The sequence below is a fragment of the Leptonychotes weddellii genome, chromosome 10, assembly GCF_054177405.1.
Source record: "Leptonychotes weddellii isolate Sample4059 chromosome 10, ASM5417740v2, whole genome shotgun sequence".
NCBI lineage: Eukaryota > Metazoa > Chordata > Mammalia > Carnivora > Phocidae > Leptonychotes > Leptonychotes weddellii.
In genome coordinates this window covers 42,073,532-42,093,586 of record NC_138378.1, presented here as the reverse complement: position 1 = coordinate 42,093,586, position 20,055 = coordinate 42,073,532, and the positions used below count along the sequence as shown (strand labels likewise).

At 40.9% G+C, this 20,055-nt stretch overlaps 1 protein-coding gene across 2 annotated transcripts in view; it reads left to right on the top strand.

Moving 5' to 3' along the window:
- Window positions 1-18,151, top strand: part of NAPB (NSF attachment protein beta) — a 42,755-nt gene extending 24,604 nt beyond the window's left edge. For both annotated transcript variants that reach the window (XM_081833272.1, XM_081833273.1), the window contains 6 exons: window positions 5,379-5,434; window positions 5,607-5,691; window positions 12,428-12,532; window positions 13,671-13,739; window positions 14,112-14,162; window positions 15,174-18,151. In XM_081833272.1, the coding sequence (XP_081689398.1) occupies window positions 5,379-5,434; window positions 5,607-5,691; window positions 12,428-12,532; window positions 13,671-13,739; window positions 14,112-14,162; window positions 15,174-15,284 (477 nt within the window). In that variant the 3' untranslated portion in view covers window positions 15,285-18,151. The remainder of the gene's footprint in view (window positions 1-5,378; window positions 5,435-5,606; window positions 5,692-12,427; window positions 12,533-13,670; window positions 13,740-14,111; window positions 14,163-15,173) is intronic.
- Window positions 18,152-20,055: the final 1,904 nt, after the last annotated feature.

Here is a 20,055-nt window from a genome sequence, read left to right as displayed (position 1 = left end):
ATGGTTTTCTAAGGATACTTTGCTTGTGACTAAATCAGAGCCACTGAGTGCATTGTGTGTGCCCCTTCTCGTTGAAGAAGCTATCTGTAGACTCTGGAGAGGATGAGGAGACCCAAATCTGAACCCTTCTTTGCTCCCTGGTGCAGAATTGATGATGGAACAGAAAGGAGATGGGTCTGGTGTGGCTGGGATATTTATTTGGTCAGGGTGTCTTGGAGTGGCACAATATCTTTATTGAGGTTGAATCATCCTGGGGGGACAGCACTCATGCAGAGTGTCTTTCTAGCAGAGTTTGCAGCGTCAGCTCCTTGCCTGGCGTGGTCAGGAAAGCACTCTGAGGCAGGAGCCCACAGGACTGTGCCGCCGCTGCTGCCAGGGCATGTTCTGGGGCAACCACTTCACACGTGGCTCTCCATAAATTCAGAGGGGGTAAAATGATCTATAGCATACTCTCGTTTTCCTTCTTCTAAAAAAAAGTATGGTTTGTCATGGCAGCTTCTGAAGCCCGTTAACTCATGGTTTTCCTGCCATTCTATGAGTTGGCCAGCAGGTGGCATCTCCCTTCACTGATGTGATGTGCCCTTTTAAAAGCAATTTAAGAGTATTACTCAGCGCACACAGGGTTACCTTGTAGTGTTCCCTGATGTTTGGACTCCTGTGTTTACTATTTTTTTAAGATTTTATTTATTTATTTGACAGAGAGAGAGAGAGAGCAAGCAAGCATAAGCAGGGGAAACAGCAGGCAGAGGGAGAGGGAGAAGTAGGCTCCCCGCTGAGCAGAGAGCCCGAGATCATGACCCAAACCCAAGGCAGATGCCTAAGCGACTGAGCCACCCAGGTGCCCCAAGGGCTTCTGTGTTTAGAAACATCATTGCCTTCGCTTTCCTGGTGGGACTCACCAGATGTAGTCCGTGGTACCTGAAGTTTAAGTTTGAAAAATCAGTTATATTATCAGTATATATATGTATCATTATATATATGATGTAAGGTACCTTACATTTCACTTACTACAAATGAATTTTTTTCCCTGTTAATACAAGCTGCTATATGTTCTCTGATTCATTCACAGATTTTAGCTAGTGAACAAAGTGTGTGAAGTTTCAAAGACTGACATTATTTCTTTGATTTTATGAAATAAACCAATAATAAATGGGTCCTTTTTAAATGGGATTTTATTTTTTTTTTAAGATTTATTCACTTTAAAGAGAGTGTGCCTGCGCACGGGAAGGGGGCAGGGCATAGGGAGAGGGACAGAATCTTTAAGCAGACTCCCCACTGGGCGTGGAGCCTGACTTGGGGCTCAGTCCTATCCCATGACTCATGAGATCATGACCTGAGCCAAAATCACGAGCCAGACGCTTAAACAGCTGAGCCACCCAGGCGCCCATAGGAACGCCTTTTAAATGACCCAGAGGGGGACGCCTGGGTGGCTCAGTCGGTTAAGCGGCTGCCTTCGGCCCAGGTCATGATCCCAGGGTCCTGGGATTGAGTCCCACATCGGGCTCCTTGCTCAGCAGGGAACCTGCTTCTCCCTCTCTCTCCCTCTGCTTGTGCTCTGTCAAATAAATAAAATCTTTAAAAAAAATGACCCAGAGGAACTGTGATCCACTTCTGTTTCAGCCCCTCGAGAACATGATTTACTACTGTTTGTTACCATGTAGGTGTGTCTGTGGCAAGTTCATGTTAGGTCCTATCTGGGGGTATATGTTCTAAAAGAATTGATCCCATCTGAACGCTGTTTAAGTTCACCTACGAAGTGGACTCTTATTGAGACTTGGAAATTGCATTTGCTTTGAAACACTGATGAGGACTGCAGTCCTAGAGGGTCTTGTCTCTCATTTCAGGATTCATGTATTTTCCAGCATGGTGACATTTACCAGATTCCCCAGGAAGGAATATTATTGCAATTCCTTTGGTGGGCTACTTAAATAACAGGATAACAAGCTGGTTTTGTATAATATCTACTTTTGATATTTATCATGATCTTTGAAATTGTAAGAAACAGATTTCTAATGTGGAAGGGTCTACTTGTGCCTGGTAAATTTCACTACATGTTAAAATTCTAAACAGGTATGAACATCCAAAGATGACCTGTGACAACCTCTTTTCTCCGAAACTTCTCTTTTAAGCCACTAGATAAGCTTTCCTTTCAACTATAGCCTCCGTCAAAACTTGGGACTATCATAAAATTTGATTATTGGTTTAATTAGCATTAAACCAACAGTTACAACATTTCGATGAATCAATATCATTATTAAGAACTAGGTTAAACCAAATTATCCACAGTTGTCCACATTTGGCCATTTATTTTTACCCCCAAAACCGCAGTTACATACAGTTCAACCCAACACTGTTCATTGAGTTCTGGTATTGTTGAGAACTAGCAAGATAAGTAGTGACACTCCCCACCCCACCCCCAGGAGGTTATGTAATCTGATACTCTTTATTGAAGATTTGGTCATCTTTCTCATACTTTACCCCATTTGTTACAATGGAAAAGAGTGCTAAATACTTGAGAGCATGGGGACAGTTCAAAAAATATTGGTCAGGAATTCACTGATATCATTAATTAGGAATTCACTGAAAAACTTCTTTTGTGGGCATTCCAGATTAAGATATTGGCAGTAGTTTAATAGGGGTCCATCATTTGAAATGCAGCTTGCCTTCATTCACTTAGCATCTATTTATTGAGCACCTACCATATGATAGACAGTATGCTAGGCTCAGGAACATAATGTTGAGCAAAACTCTCATGAAACCTGTCCTCGCATTTTAGTGGGAGAATACATACATTGATCAGATTATCCCATAGGTGTGTGTATGTGACAGCTCTGACAAATGCTCCAAAGGAATCTATCCCAGATGTTTTCTGTATGTGTTTATGTATTTGTAAAAAGAGGTCCACAGTGTATCTGTTCTTTCATGGCTGTTTGTTAATTTAATATTTCATGAAGAAATTTCCATACTGATACTCTGTCATTATCTTTTTCTTTTTTTTTTTAAGGAGGCTCCACAGCCAGCGTGGAGCCCAACACGGGGCTTGAACTCACAACCCTGAGATCAAGACCTGAGCTGATACCAAGAGTTCGACCCTTAGGGCGCCTGGGTGGCTCAGTCGTTAAGCATCTGCCTTCGGCTCAGGTCATGATCCCAGGGTCCTGGGATCGAGCCCCACATTGGGCTCCCAGCTCAGCAGGAAGCCTGTTTCTCCCTCTCCCACTCCCCCTGTTTGTGTTCCCTCTCTCGCTGTGTCTCTGTCTGTCAAATAAATAAATAAATAAATAAATAAATAAATAAATAAATAAATAAGATCTTAAAAAAAAGTTGGACCCTTAACCGACTGAGCCACCCAGGCGCCCTGTCATCATTCTTAATCTTAGCACAGTAGTCTATTATATTTAACCACTTACCTTGTTTCCAGTTTTGCCCCTGTTATAAATAATACTCAGAAAATTTGTTTGGGGAACATATTAGTTAGGATAAGCTGATCAAAAAGACCCAAAACATAATTATTTAAACCTAGAAATGTCAGGGCTGGGTTCCTGGGATCGAGCCTCTCTGCTCAGCGGGGAGCCTACTTCTCCCTCTGCCTGCCCCTCTGTCTGCTGCTCTTCCTACTTGTGCTCTATCAAATAAATAAAATCTTAAAAAAAAAAATACACCCAGAAATGTCAGTTTTTCACACACTGTCAGTGGTGCTCTGCAGTCCAGACTTGACTAATGTTGGTTGTGGCCCCTTCAGCCTGAGGCCTCAGAGGTAAACAAATTTTGTAAACCAAGTCATTGTTGGTCTTGGTCATTGCACTAGTATGTGCAGAAAGTGGGGGCTGAGGCTTTATGGCCAGGTCTGTCCGTTTCCAGTCAGCTCTCAGGAACCATAGCCAAAGCTTTAACATAGTTCCCTAGCCTGTTTTGTTTGTTGTTTTGTCTTTGTGCCTCTCTCTTAAGTCATTAGGTGGGACTTCCTTGAAGCTATGGGCTTAGTGGGAAGGGAGCACTTGTAGTCTGATGTTTGCATAATGCCAGCTTCCTCTTTATGACTTAACTGGGAAAACCCTGAAATTTAAGGCAGAGGTCTATAGACCCACCACCTGTTTATGTACACCCAGAAGTTAAGAATAGGTTTTACATTTTTTAATCACTGTTGGGGAAAAAAGCAGTTCATGACACATAAAAATTAAGTGAAGTTGAAATTTCATTGTCCATAAATAAAGTTTTCGGGACATAGACACGCCGTTTTTGTGGCACTGCTGGAGAGCTAAGTTGTTGCAACAGATCATACAGCTCACAAAGCCTAAAATATTTATAATCTGGGCTATTACAGAAAAGTTTGTCAGACCCCTAGTTTAAAATGTTGTTCAGGCTTATGTTTTGCTGTTTGGGGTATAGAGGCCGTTGGCGTTTCCAGTCTTACAAGTCCCTATCACTGGACTTTGCGTATCCCTTTTATAATTGCCTACAAACAAGCTAGTTCTTTCCAGAGTTCTTCTCTCTTACAAAACTGCTGAAAACAGCATTACACACTATCATCTGTCTCTTTCCATAGAGCTTCTTCCCTTGGAGTTTCTGGCTCCCAGTAGGGATGTCTTCTGCCTTCTGAGTTGTCGTATGCTTGCTTTTACTATATCTTATGCCACAACGTGACAAAGGCTTCTAGCTTTCCAGCCTGCAACTTGTTTCCTCTCCACTTGACTGTTAATTCAGCACCACACATTTTAGAATGAAGGCAACACCCTTAGTCTAGATGACACTTAAGGTATTAATGAGAAAAGTCTGTGCTGCTCTAGCAAGCTATAGATCTAAAATGCAATAGGGCTTCATAAGCCTTTAAAATAACCATCCAGTGTAGCTGTTCTGGGTTTGGCAGCAGTACATGGTGGTTGAAGTACATTCTGCCCTTTGTAGTTATTTAGGAACCAGGCAGACAGTAGTTCTGCCATCCTCAGTTTGTGGCTTCCACTATCACTCCAGACTTGGTCATTGCCGTTCTAGCTCCTGGGAAGGGAAGAGGCCTGGAGAAAGACGCACAGTTAGATGGACCGGCCAAGCCTGGTAGAGGCCCACAGCATGCCTCTTTACATTCTATTGGAAACAACAGGTCACAGCTGCCTGGAATTGCACTGGGGGCTAGGGAAATGGTGTAGCTGGGCGTTTGCTTCGGGGGAAGGGAAGAAGAGATTTTGGTGGATGGTGAGTATTCTGCCACCAGGCTTCTGGATGTGCATGCTTTCTTGTCTTCCCCAAATAAAGGAGGCCAAGTTGTGAAAGGTGTGCTGTTGAAATAGGCTTATCTATAGGAATAATACCTATGCAAATGTAATTCTTAAATGTAGCTCTTCAGAGAAGTAGTTTGAATAAAATACATGTGTGTTTTTCAGGCTATTGCACATTATGAACAATCGGCTGATTATTACAAAGGGGAAGAATCCAACAGGCAAGTGCTGTTTTCCTTAATATAATTAAATGGGTTTTGCTATGTGCGATAAGAGACAAACCTTTACTGCACTCTGTGAGCATATCGGGCTGTACCAAATGAAGGTGTACTGGGATACCTTTTAATTTTTTTGTTGGATTGTGATTCGCTCTGTTCTGGTTCTCGATTTCAGTTCAGCTAACAAGTGTCTGCTGAAAGTGGCAGCGTATGCCGCCCAGCTGGAGCAGTACCAGAAAGCCATCGAGATCTACGAGCAGGTAAGGCTGCTCTGGTCTCACCAACTTCCGGCAGAAGTCACTGAATCTTGTTCTTTTTTAATTATACATTTTATTTAATTTTGCTTTTAATTGAGATATAATTCACACATCATATAATTCATCCTGGTAAAGAATACAAGTCAGTGGGTTTTAGTATATTCACAGAATTGTGTAACCATCACCAGCACCTAATTCCAAGGCATTTTCATTATCCACCACTGGGGAGACACCCCATTCTCCCCTCTTCCCAGTCTCTGGAAACCAGTATCTAGTTTCTGTCTCAATGGATTTGTTTATTCTAGGCCTTCTAGGATAAGTGGCCTTTTGTGACTGACTTCTTTCACGTACCATAGTTTTTTCAAAGTTCTTCTTTGTTTTAGCATGTAATGATACTTCCTTTCTTTTCATAGCTGAGTAATATTCCACAGTTTGTTTAGCTGTTTATCAGTGAATGTTTGTCATTTGAGTTTTCTTCACTTTTGAACTATTATGAATAATGCTGCTCTGAACACTTGTGTTCATGCTTTTGTGAGGGGAGGCTTGCTGTTGTCTTGGTTATATACCTAGGATTGGGATTGCTGGTTTATGTGGCAGGTCTTTTTTTAACTTTTTGAGGAACTGCCAGACTCTTCCACAGCACCTGCACCATTTTACATTCCCACCAGCGATATGCCAGGATTCCAGTTGTTCCACATCCTCAGCAGTACTTTCTGGGTTTTTTTGGTAATAGTTACCCTAATGAGTATGAAGTGATTCGTTGTGGTTTTGATTTCCATTACCCTCATGGTTGGTCATGTTGACCCTTTTCAGTTGCTCGTTAGCCATTTTATATCTTCACTGGAGAAATGTTGGTTCAATTTCTTTGCCCATTTTTGAAGTGGGTTGTTTGCTTTTTAGTATTACTTTTAGGAATTCTTATTTCTTAAGAATTTAGGAATTCTTATTTCTTAAGAATTTAGGAATTCTTATTAAGAATTTAGGAATTCTTATTTCTTAAGAATTTAGGAATTCTTATTTCTTAAGAATTTAGGAATTCTTATTTCTTAAGAATTTAGGAATTCTTATTTCTTAAGAATTTAGAAATTCTTATTTTAGATATTCATATTTTATTTATATTTATATTTAAGACATTATCGGGTATGTGTTTTGCACATATTTTCTCCTATTCTGTGGGTTGCTTTTTTACTCTGTTGTTGATGTCCTTTGACATGTAGTTTTTAACTTGGATGAAATCCTAAGAGTTTTATAGTTAGAGCTCTTAGGTTTATGTCTTTGATTCATTTTGAGTTAATTTTTGTATATAGTGTTAGGTAAGGACCCAACTTCATTCTTTTGCTTGTGGATATGCAGTTTTCCCAGCACTTTTTGTTGACTACACTGTCCTTCTGCCATTAAATGGTCTGGGCCCCCTTACTGGAAATTATTTGACTGATATTCTGTTTGACCATCTATTCTGTCCCATTGGTCTTAACATGTCTGTCTGTATGCCAGTATCACATTATTCTGATTATGTAGCTTTGTTTTGAAATCAGGAACTGTGAGTCCTCCAACTTTGATACTTTTTTTCCCTAAGATTGTTTGGCTGTTCTGGGACCCTGTCATCTCCATACGAATTTTAGGATCAGTTTGTCAGTCTGTGCTAAGAAGCCAGCTGGAATTTGATGGAGATTACATTGAATCTGTAGACCAATTTGGAAAGTATTGACATCTTAACATTGTTAAGTCTTCCAAACTATGAACCCAAGGTGCCTTTACATTTATTTGGATCTTCTCTAATTTTGTTCAATAATATCTTAAAGTTTTTAGTGTGTAAGCCTTGCACTTCTTTGGTTAAATATACTCCTAAGTATTTTATTCTTTTTGATGCTATTGTAAATGTAATTGTTTTCTCAGTTTCCTTTTTAGATTGTTAATTGCTAGTTTTATACACTGCAACCCTGCTGAACTAGTTTATTAGCTCTAATGGGTTTGGGGATTTTTTGTTTGTTTGATTTTTGGTTTTTTTTTGATTCCTTGGGATTTTGTTTGTACAAAATCATGTAATCATGTCATCTGCAGATAGCTATACTTGGTCTCCAATTTGGATGCCTTTTACTTCATTTTCTTGTTATTTGCCCTGACTAGACCTTCTAGAACAATGGTAAATAGAAGTAGCAAGAGCACACTTCCTTGTCTTTTTCCCATCTTAGACAGAAAGCTTTCAGTCTTTCATCATTAAATAGGATGTTAGCTGTGGGGTTTCTGTGGATATGCTTTATCAGTTTGAGGAAGTACCCTTCTCTTCCTTTGTTGAGTGTTTTTATCCTCGAAGCATATTGGGTTTTGTCAAGTGCTTTTTTCTGCATCTGTTGAGATGATCATATGGTTTTTGTTCTTTATTAATATGCTGTATTTCATTGATGGATTTTCATATTTAGAACCAACCTTACATTCCTGGGATAAATCCTTCTTGATTATTGCAAAGTTTGGAGATCTTCAAGAGTACCTTCAGGTTTGATCATTCTCTAGAAGCACTCACAGAATTCAGTGAAAGCTGTTACGCCACAGTTATGGTTTATTATACCAAAGGATACAGATTAAAATCAGCAAAAGGAAGAGGTGTGCTTAGGGCAGGGTCCAGGAGAGTTGCAAGTGTAGAACTTCTTTTGTCCTTCCCCTCAGTGGAGTTATACAGGTAGCACTTACTTCTCCCAATGATGATGTGTGATGAAAATATCCATGGAGTATTGCCAACAGGGGAAGAAGTTCACCTGTACTCAGTGTCTAGAATTTTTATTGTGGCTCAGTCACAGATTCTCCAGTCCCTCCACAGGTTGAGCTGAACCATGTTGTCAGAGACACCCAGGTAAACAAAAACACTCTTTCAAGCAGGCTGTTCCAAGCAAGGGCTTAGAGATGACCCCCCAGAAGCAACAGACAAAGGCAAGACCTCACTTAGGAGAAAATTAATCCTGTACTGTATAGTCATAATGTGTAATCCTTTTAGTGAGTTGTCACAGTTAGTTTGCTAGCATTTTGTGGAGGATTTTCAATCTATGTTCATAAGGATATTGATCTTTAATTTTCTTGTGAGATCTTTGTCTGGTTTTGGTAGCAAGGTAATAGTAGCCTCATGGAATGAGTTGGAAAGTATTCCCTTCTCTTTGGAAAAATTTGTGAATGATTGATGTTCATTCTTTAAACATTTGGTAGAATTCAGTGATTTTCTCTATCTCTGTTTTCAATGTCATTGATTTCTAATATTATTTCATCCTTCTATTTTCTTTAGATTTATTTTACACTTCTTTTTTTAGGGAGTTGAGATAGGAACTGGTTTTTCTCTTTGTTGTGTATGCATGTTTAGTGCTATAAGTTCTCCTCTAAACACTGCTTTCACTATGTCTCACAATTCTGTTATATTGTTTTATTTATTTCATTGTATGTATTGATTTCTGTGGATTATTTAGATGTGTTTTGCTTAATCACCAGGTGTTTGGAGATTTTCCTCTTTATCTTTCTGTTGTTGATTTCTGGTTTGATTCCATTGTGGCTGGAGAATTCACTCTGATTTCAACTCTTATAAATTTGTTGAAGTTGTTTTATGGCCCAGAATATGGTCTGACTTGGCATTTGTTCTGTGGGTCTGCTGTTGCTTGGTAACATGTTCTGTAGTATTGATTAGATCTTCTTGGTTGATGGCGTTGTTGAGTTCTGTATACTTGCTGATTTTCTATCTCTATCCATTGTTGAGAGTGGAGTGTTGGAGTCTCTGACTGTGATTGTGGATTTGTCTCTCTTCTTTCATTACTATCAGTCTTTGCTTCACATATTTTGCAGCTCTGTTGTTTGCTGCAAACATGTTTAGTTTTGCCATGTCTTTTTGGTGGGTTGACACTTTTATCATTATATAATGTCCCCCTCTGTCCCTGGTAGTTTTCTTTGTTCTGAAGTCTACTTTATCTGATATTAATATAGCCTCGCCTGCTTCCTTTTGGTTAATATTTATGTGATATATCTTTTCCCATCCTTTTTCTTTGAACCTGCCTTTATCACTGTAATGGAAGTGAGTTTCTTATGGACAGCATATAGTTACATCATGCTTTTTAATCTATTCTCCCAATCTCTGTCTTTTAATTGGTATATTTAGACCATTCACATTTAATATAATTATTGATATATTAGGGCTTAAGTCTGCCATTTTATTTATTGTTTTCTATTTATGCTCTGGTTTTTTTTTTTTTTTCTGCTTTCTTTTTCCTGCCTTATAGTGGGTTGCTTGATTATCTGTAGTGTTTTCAAGTAAATGTCTTTGACTACCTGTTTTTAGTGGTTGCTCTAAGTGTAACATGTACATGATTTATCACAAGCTGATGATGTTATCATTTTATCATTTCCATTGAAATATAGAGGTCTTACTTTCTGTCCCTTTTTCCTCCCCATTCAGTATAAATTAACTGTTTTGTCTTTGTATTTAAGAACCACCTCAGTCAATGATATAATTTTAATTTCAATCTTCCAACATATTAGAAAACTCAAGAGGAGAAGAAAAGCCCATTGTATTTATTCATATTTTACTTATTGTGTTCTTTCTTTCTTCTGATGTTTCAAGATTACTTCTTTCATTGTGTCCTTTGCATTTAGAGAACATCCTTTTGCCATTCTTTTAGGGTAGGTTTTACTGGTGACAAATTCTCTGGGTTCCTTCATCTGGGAATGTTTTGATTTCCCCTTCATTCCTGAAGCATGTTTTCCCAGGGCATATAGTTCTGGGTTGATAATTCTTTCCTTTTACCACTTGAAAAATGCGCCACTTAGGGCCTTTGTGGTTTCTAATGAGAAGTCCGCTTTCATTCAAGTTATTTTTCTCCTGTAGATAAGGTATTTTTTTTTTTCTGGCCACTTTTAAAGTTTTTTCCTTAGCTTCAGTTTTTCAGAAGTTTATGTGGCTTGGCTTGGGTGTCTTTGCTTTTATCCTGTTTGGGTTTCACTAAACTTCTTGAATCTGTAGGTTTATGTTTCTTGCCAAATTTAGGAAGTTTTCAGCCATTATTCCTTAAAGTACTTTTTCAGCCCTTCTCTCTGTCCTCCCCTCCCAGGACTTAGACAACCTAAGTGTTAGACCTTATTTTATAGTCCTATAGGTCCCTGATGCTCTGTTTGTTTTTTTGTTTTTTTTTTTTCAGTCTGTTTTCTCCTCTCTTTTATTCACACTGAGTAATTTCTAATGTTCCGTCATCAGTTCACTGATTCTTTCCTCTCCTGTCTATTCTGCTGTTGAACCCATCCACTTTTTGTGAAGTTATTGTGTTTTTCAGTTCTGAAATTTCCATTTGTTTCTTCTTTATATCTTAGGGGGGTTTTTTGCTGGAAATTTCTTTTTTCTTTGTTGATGCTTTCTGTTTTTTCTTTAGTTTTAAGCATTTTTGTAATTGCTTGTTGAAGCATTTTTTTGAGGGCTCCTTTAAAAATCTTTGTTGGATAATCTTAACATTTCTGTCACCTCAGAGCTATCATCTGTTGGTTATTGTTTTTCATTCAGCTTAAGATCTCCTTCCTTAGTGACAACTGGACTGGATCATATTTAAACCTTCTCTCAGGAGGGCTTGGGGGGCGCAGTCAGTTAAGCGTCCAACTCTTGGTTTTGGCTCAGGTCATGATCTTATGGTCGTGAGATCGAGTCCTGTGCCAGGCTCTGCGCTCAGCATGGAGTCTGCTTGAGATTCTCTCTCCCTCTCCTTCTGCCTGTCCTGCTCATGCTCTCTCTTTCCTTAAAATAAATAAATAAACCTCTTTCAGCTGGTTTCCTGTGACCCTACTCTGGCAGCAGAAGGGGCGTGTGTTGCTTCACTGCTGGGCAGAGGCGGCCATTCCCACCCTTTCTTGCCCTCCACCAACACCACATTGGGATTGTTCTCATTACTACTGCGTGGTGATAGAAGTCTTAATCCTCCACTAGGCCTCTTCTGAAACCACAACTGCTGGGAGATGAGGGATGATACCTCATTCCTGCTGGGTAGAGGAGAGACCCAGGCTCCCCACATGGTCTCCATTGCCTCACAGCAGGGATGGAGGAGGGTGGGCCATTACGAGCTGACAGGGATGAAGGCATGGCTCCCTTCTGGGCCTTTGTGAAGCTACCTTGGCAGGGATTTGGGGTTCCTCCACAATTGCATCTCAAAAGCATTGACATCTCAGTTCTATCTAGGGCCTTTACTGAAGTGAGTAGGGGTGGGGCCATAGTGTTCTGTGGTGTTTGGCTGGAGTAGAGCAGTAATTACCTAAACTTTTCTTTCTTGCTAGGCTGCCCTTTTCCAGGTCCTTCAGCTGGCTTTTTCTGTTCCAAGTTAGGGATATGTGAAAGAAAAAGAAAACCCAGAGAACCCCTGCTGTGTTTTCTGTGTGTCTCAAGGTCCCTAGCTGGTCTGCTGTCTTGTCTCCACTTTTCAGTCTCCTTGTGTTGGTTTTATATAAAATGACTAGGGCTTTCAGTTGCTCTTAGCAGGAGGGATAGAGAAAAATAATGTCTATTCCATCTTCCTGGAAGTAGAAGTAGAAGTTTTCTGGGGCATTTTTAACAGGTTAACACTTATATATTAAATATTGTTTCTTGTCTAGTGTGTGATACTGGGTTAAAAGAATATATTCATAGCTAAACTGATGTAAGATACACAAGTATTTTCTAAAGTGCAGATGAGGATCAGTTTGTCTACTACAAGAAGGCAAACCTTTGAAATCTAAATCTGCTTTCTGTGCCTAGGTTGGGGCAAACACCATGGATAATCCTTTGTTGAAGTACAGTGCAAAGGACTACTTCTTTAAAGCAGCCCTCTGTCACTTCATAGTAGATGAACTGAATGCCAAGGTAAGAGTCCCGCAGCGCCAATTTCTGCTGCACTTTACCATGAGAACAGGCCTCAGGCCCTCTGTCATTCATGATATGCTTTGTTGGGTGATATTGGTTATAGTAAGACCAAACTGCATGCATTAATAATAATAATAATAATAACAGTAATACTATGCTGTGCATCCCAGCTGTAATCTTGAAACCGCTGCCGAAGTGCTAGCTGCGTTCCCTTTGGTAGTTTTGCTTTAAAGAAATTAGGGGGCTGGGGCCCCTGGGTGGCACGGTTCGTTAAGCATCGGACTCTTAGTCTCAGCTCAGGTTGTGATCTCAGGGTCCTGTGTCAGGTTCCCTGCTCAGCGGGGGGTCTCCTGGAGATTCTCTGCCCCTCCTGCTCATGCTCTCTCTCTCAAATAAATAAATCTATCTTTAAAAAAAAGAAAGAGGGGCGCCTGGGTGGCTCAGTCGTTGGGTGTCTGCCTTCGGCTCGGGTCATGATCCCAGGGTCCTGGGATCGAGCCCCATGTCGGGCTCCCTGCTCGGCAGGGAGCCTGCTTCTCCCTCTGCCCTTCCCCCTGCTTGTGCTCTCTCACTTGTGTGCTAGCTCTCTCAAAATAAATAAAAAATATATAAAAAAATAAAAAATAAAATAAAAAAATAAAAAAAAAGAAAGAAATTAGGGGGCATAGAGAGGAGACAATAAAAGTGGAATAACATCCTTTGTTTCAAACTCCAACTTCTGGGAGAGCAGAAGTAAAACTGCTGAGAGGAAAGGCGTCTTTCCCTCCAGACTCAAGCAGAGGTCTGAATGGGATTTATGTGGAATCTGGACAGTGTTAAGGAAGAGCTTCTTTACGTAGTGGGTGGAAACAGACACCTGGTCTGTGAGTTTTTACAAATTAGATTTGGTCCATGTTGTCCTCTCTACAGCAACCTAATTCAGAAAAACTGGTTTAGAAATTATTCTTAACTGAAGTTGGCAATTCAAATTGAATAGGGTTTCCTGTGTTGATTTTGATGTTGAGTTTAACAGCATACTTCTTATACATTTAAATAGGCTGCAGATAAATCTTACTGAAGTAATAAGATGTTCAGATAGAAAGAGCTTTATTTCCTGATTCAGTGAGTTTGACATTAATGAGTGGCTTTTCTCTTTCAGCTTGCTCTTGAGAAATATGAGGAAATGTTTCCAGCATTTACTGATTCAAGGGAATGTAAGTTACTGAAAGTAAGTAACATCACAAATTTGAAGAAGAAAAAAAAGCCTTTGCTGTCAGGTGGGATCAAGTCTAAAGTGAAACTCTAATTCTTTGAGGAGCACTGGTACTCTCCTGCTTTTGTAGAATAGGTTTCAGATGCCAGCAGAGTCAAGGCCATAAGCATTGTGTTCTAAACCAAGCAACTCAGAAATGTTAGCACAAAAACTAGGTCCCTGATTTGGGATAATTCATGGCTTATATTTGAGTATTTTCTCTATTCTGTAAGATGTTTGGCAACGTCAATTGATGTGATACTAAGGCTATTTCTGTATTTAAAGTATCTATTCATAGGTGGAACTTTTTAGCCTACCAAACTAATTTTTCCATACTTACGCTACCAGAAACTTCTAGAAGCTCATGAAGAACAGAACAGTGAAGCTTACACTGAAGCAGTAAGTTATGCATTCGGGGTACAGTACATTCTTGGAAGCTTAAACTACAGAAACATCTTTTCATTGTATGAGTGCTGAACGTTTATTTGAACATTTTTCCAATATGCCTAAGTTGTATTTCCCAAAGGTCATGTTTTATATATCCCACAAATCTTTACAATTACTTAATTCTATTAGCCATGTTGAATTTAGCTGGGAGGCAAATTTAAGAGACTATCACATACTGTTAAAATTTGCTGTTTGAATGTTTTCTTTTGAAAATAATCTGATCCATAAATAAGTATAAAGTAAAATCAGTTAAGTACAGCTTAAAATATAAAAACAGTGAGAGTTTTGCTATATTCTTGGCATAAAAGAAATGGAAGACTTTTTTTTATACTCATTAGTTTTCTGTTTTCCCATATTTGCCATCTTATGTTTAGAATCAAGCAGATTTCTTAGTATCCTCCATTAATTTACTCATGGCTTTGAAGCAGTAGTGGAAAAGAATGTTTTCCCGTTTTACTTTGGCTACCAAACCATTTGCATCCTATTGAAATATCACTTTCTGGTAATGCACTGAAATGAGTTAAAGGGATTCCACTTTCACATATCCTGTCTCTGCAAGTACGTTGATTCATGTTCAGTGAATATTAGAACACTATGAATTTTCCATGTTCCTTTCTTACACAGGGTCTCGTTTCCTTTGTCACATTAAGTATGCTGTTCCAGTTACACAGGTGGTTAGGAGCTCAGCATGTTAGCACACAGAGCGGTTTAAAAAGCACAGGAACTTGTCACTAGCTCCATCCAGATAGTCACAGAACAAACAAACCATTTTAATGAAGAGAGTTATAAACTGGAATGAATTATTTAAACAAACCATTTTTCATGAATAAAGTTATTAGACTAGAATGAATGATTTAAATGAAGTATTATCACTAGAAATGTTTAAACAGCTTGGGGTGTTGTTTTTTTGTGTTTTGGTTGTATTTCCATAGACTAATTCCTGTTCCTCTTTTTTTAAACTAGGTGAAGGAATTTGACTCAATATCTCGCTTAGATCAGTGGCTCACGACCATGTTGCTTCGTATCAAAAAGTCCATCCAAGGGGATGGAGAAGGAGACGGGGACCTGAAGTGAACATTTATGTCTTTGTGGCATGCAGCTGACTCCTCTTTAGTTTCATGTTAGGGCCACATGATCTTTATGGGATGCCCATTTAATGGCTTACTTCTGTTGCACATGAGCCAAACCATCTGTGTGTTTAAGCTCCCTGTGTTTGTGTCTTCGTGAAGCGGATGGCTTGGAAGCTCCTGTGCATATTGTGGGTGTGATGGGCTATTTCATGCTTGTCAGAGCCCCCAGAGTTTTCTGAGAACTACTTCAGAATCTTTTTCCTGTTATTTTGATATTTGCAGAGCCCGTGTTCAACTTTGTCATGTATTTTTTTGTCATTTTCTTGGACTGGAGTACCCAGCCTAATCATTGTAATAGATGCTTTGCATATTTTCTGTAAATTCACACCCGGATGTATTCTCTAAGTGTACATGTTTAGTTCGGGATGGTTGTTAGGAATGAGCTTTATGACTTCACTTCCTAAAAATGGTTGTTGTTGTTGTTGTTGTGATTCTTTTGATGGTGCTAGTGACCCATTTGTTTGCTTTTTATATTGTTGTGTTTGCTAACATGCATGCGAAAATTCAGAACAGCCGGGGTCTGCCAGAATCACTTAGTTAACTTTGTGAGAAAAGGGAGCTTCCTGGCAGGGCTTGCTGATGTTTGTGGGCGAATGTCAGGGTGAGTCTGATGGATTCGTACTCCTTCACACACAAGAGATCTGTACAAAACAGTTTTTCCCTTTCCTGGAGATCGTTTCCACTTGTAGTTGAGGTGGAACCCTTTATATTCACATAAAAGTGATTTGACTGGCCTGTCCCTTTTGCTTACTTTCACATTCATACACTTACCCACGTTGAGACGGTGGCTGGTGTACCACCACCATGTGAATCCTCTTCAAGGCCGCAGAGAGAGCGTGTCATTAATTTTACCCTTTTATTGAACGTGATGGGTTAGGTGGGGTAAATACAGTACAGAGGTTTACTATGTGTCCAGTTGGGGAAGAAGGGCAACCAGCTTCTGGGGAGAATTGATTTTCCTCTCGGCTAATGGGATTGTTTTGGCTTGTATGTTTGAATTTAGTATGTCGTTTTGGTGTACATAATATGTGCTTATTGATTTATGAACTTACATGCAGATACTGTGCTTTAGACATGGTCTTGTTTCCGGAATCTCCTCTATGTGTATTTTTATGCTTAACTGACTTAAGTTTGACATGTATTTTTTGCCAGTCCTAGCTTGTGGGTCTTTCTAAATTATGCAGCTGTCATTAAAGACAGATAATGAAATTTCCCATGTTAGGTCAGATGGAAACTGGCATTTGAAGGATGTTTTCATTTTTGGATGTCCCTCCACTGGGATTGATAGGCTTTTGTTGGGCAGAAGTAGACAGTGTGGCCACGAAATGGGCTGAGTGTGGAGGAAGGCAAGGGGATGGTGCTCGGGTCGGGCTGAGATGAAGGAGAAAGTAGCAAGAAAGTAGCTGGAAAGGGCCAGCTGGGGCCTGGTATTGGAGGCTGTCCCTCAGGTGGCTGCGGATTTCCTGGCTGCATGTAGGGCCACCTGTGCCGACAGAGCCTGGTGGGGAGGAAGGTCAGAGATGTCACAGTGTGGGCCGAATAGACCAGAAGACGTGAACACTCTGGCCTTGCACCCTGGGATATGATGAATGTTCCTCCCTTCAAAGTTCTGGGATTCTTAGAAGAAAGCTGGCTACCACTTACTTTGGAATGCAGCCCATTTGGTGGTACTTCACTTCCGGTCAGACTCTCTAACAAAGAAATGATTAGAGCAGAGAGTGGGTTCCTGTGCCTCATCTGTTCCACAACCAGCCAAATGCACTTTTGTGAAAGTGAGGCATGGGGGGTGCTTTTGTTGCCTGTGTCCTCAGGCTGTACGTCTGTCCCATCTGGAGAGCATTTAAATCCCAGCCTGCCAGCCTGCTTGTTTCATCACTAGTGTGCAAGGTTTGTTTTCACTTGTTAAAAGGACCGTCTGGTCTGACCACTGAAAGTAGGAACCAAATGATTTCTCTTAAGGGAATTCCTTTAGCTTTCATCGTGGTCCCCTGTCAGATCCCTGTCTGAGAAAGAGGTGGGGTTTGTAAAAACAGTACTGGTACCATTTTGTTATGTCAGTTGGAGAGTTGCTTGTTTGTCTTGAAATAAACACTGGGATCAGTGGCTGGGTTAAGAATTTGTTTTTAATGAAAAGAGTAAAAATAATTGTAATGGCTAGAACAGAACTGCCAGAAGATAAAAGGAAAATGAGAAGAAAAAGTCCCATTAACATTATCCGAACTTCCTTCTTTTGAAATGTCCCATTAACATAGGGTAGTACCATGACTCAGAGGCCCGAGTTAGGTTTTCAGGAGTTACAGAATGTTCTTTATGAATAAAATATAATGACTATTTATGTTCCGGTTCTTGTATTTTAGCAAATCTGGGGTTAGTTCATAGAGTCAGTTAAAATTTCTTACAGGAAAGCTTTGCTTTTTGTGGCAACATTTTTATAGCTTGTGTGAGTTCCTTTTTTATTTAATGATTTGAAAACCGTATTTTTGCACAGTTGTGACCGTGTGTGATGCCATTTATTGTTTTCTCTGATACTGTGCATTTAAAATGTCCAAATGCAAACCTCTGTGGCCTCCTTCGGGGGGCCCGGCAGCACAGCATGCCGCCTGCGACCCACCTGCCTGCAGCGGGAGCTGTGGCCCGGAACGGGCTCTCGCCTGCGAAGTGCAGTGTCGGGCACTGCGGGGTCTCCTCCCTCGTGTTCTCGGGTGGAGGATTATGTTGTGAAAACTAACCATGTGACGATCACTCTACCTTAGCAGAAAGAGTATGTTTTATGTCACCCTGTACAGAAAATAAAGTGGAAATTATGAGTAATATTTTGATGGGTCTTTCCTATGTAAATTTACACAAATCAAGAGTAGCTTCCTTTCTTTTAAGTTGTTCCCATTAAGGTTTAAGGCAATGGATATTAATATTCGCTAGGCTCTTTGAGTATCCATCCAAACATGAGTTTGGCTACCTCAAAACCTCCATCACTTGGAAATGCAGGGCACTGTAGCAGGTCTGCCAGCAGAGGGTTTATGAGGAAGCCTTGGTTCCAGCCTGTAGGTGCAATCCCTGGGTTGCACGGTGTCATCCCTTCTGGCCACCCCTGGCAAGGGACTCTTGCTGGCATCCCTTAGGCCCCAGTCACCTGCCAGGTGCAGGGAGGGAGGGTTTCTAGAAGACTGTTAGGTGGGGGGGTGAGGAACCCTGAAGCCCCTCAAGTCTGTTCACAGTGTGGGTGTTCGTGTAACTCTGCAGGATGTCTGTATGGGGCGACATGCGCCCCTGGGGCAGGTCGAGCCACAGGCCATTCGGGCCTCAAGTTCTGGGGAGGAGGAGGATGTGGTTGGGGGCAGGAGCTCTTACGGGCCGGCTCCTCCCCTCAGAGAACAGTGGTCAGGTCCATCAATATATTCACAACAACTTAAAGATAATTCAAAGCAAGTTTAAAAAATGAGTGGTAGAACAGGCTGTTCCAGTCTAGGCATTCTGAGAAGTTATCATTCTCATTTAGTTCTCATTCAGATGTCTCTTCTCAGAATCTTTTCCTAATGGAAGCCACCATGGTGTTTTAAAAACCCTGGCTTTGCCAGCCGTGGTAAAGGGTCCCTGTACAGATTGGCAGAAGTGAGTGGATGATTTCTGGGGCTCAACTAGATGATATGCCAGATGGCCCTCTGAGCCACGTTTGTAGCCTGCCTGGTTATTTGCAGCAAGTGAACAAATGACCCTTTGCATGAGTGCCCCAGGCCCCATACTCCCCATTGAAACAATATTGTTACTTCAAGTAACATGAACACCATCAAGTTTAGTTAGAGACAAGCACACATTTGGTCTCAAAAAATGTCCCTGGTGTGGCAAGGTGTAAAACTGAACAGGTTAGAATTAAAACTTACACCCAAATTTGTTGGTTTGGATTATAACCTACAGCAAAACCACATTTCTATTAAAGTATAAACGTCTTCCCTAGCCACCTCCACCACAACATGGCTTTCTTCTTCAAATTCTGTACAACAAATTTTGGTAAAATCCAAGGTGGCAGAATGCTTTGGACTTTGTGCTGAGAGCATTTCCCACAAAATGTTTGGAAGGCACTAAAATCACCCCGCAGTCACCTTTCATGATGCTCTGGGAGGAGCAGCACCCGCACCCTGGGCACTTTCTGATTACGCTTTTGGGACCCACATACTCAGAGGCCAGCCTTGCTTTCTGTACTTGCATTAGGAGGAATCACGACACCCACAAATCCCTCTGTGCTGGGTCTTCTGCAGGGTTTTTGCATTTCTCCGCTCTCAGGCGCAGTCTTACCCTCCTGGGAAGGACAGAGAAATGGGTCTAGTTGGAGACATGCCCGTGACGGAGACTGCTACATCACTGAAGAGGCCTTTCGGCGGCCGCCCCAGCACCAACTACACGGCATACTACCCCTGCAGGCAGAGGCCAGCATCCCTCACCACCAGGCTTTCACGTCTGTGGAGTCATTACGCAGTCCAGGCAGTTATGGAGACAATCCTAGGACTACAGATCCTGATTTTACATTTCATTACCCATGAAATGGAAGAGAATTACACTTGTTCCAATTAAGAATCTTATTTCTAGGGGCGCCCGGGTGGCTCAGTCGGTTAAGCGTCTGCCTTCCGCTCAGGTCATGATCCCAGGGTCCTGGGATCGAGTCCCATATCGGGCTCCCTACTCGGCAGGAAGCCTGCTTCTCGCTCTCCCACTCCCCCTGC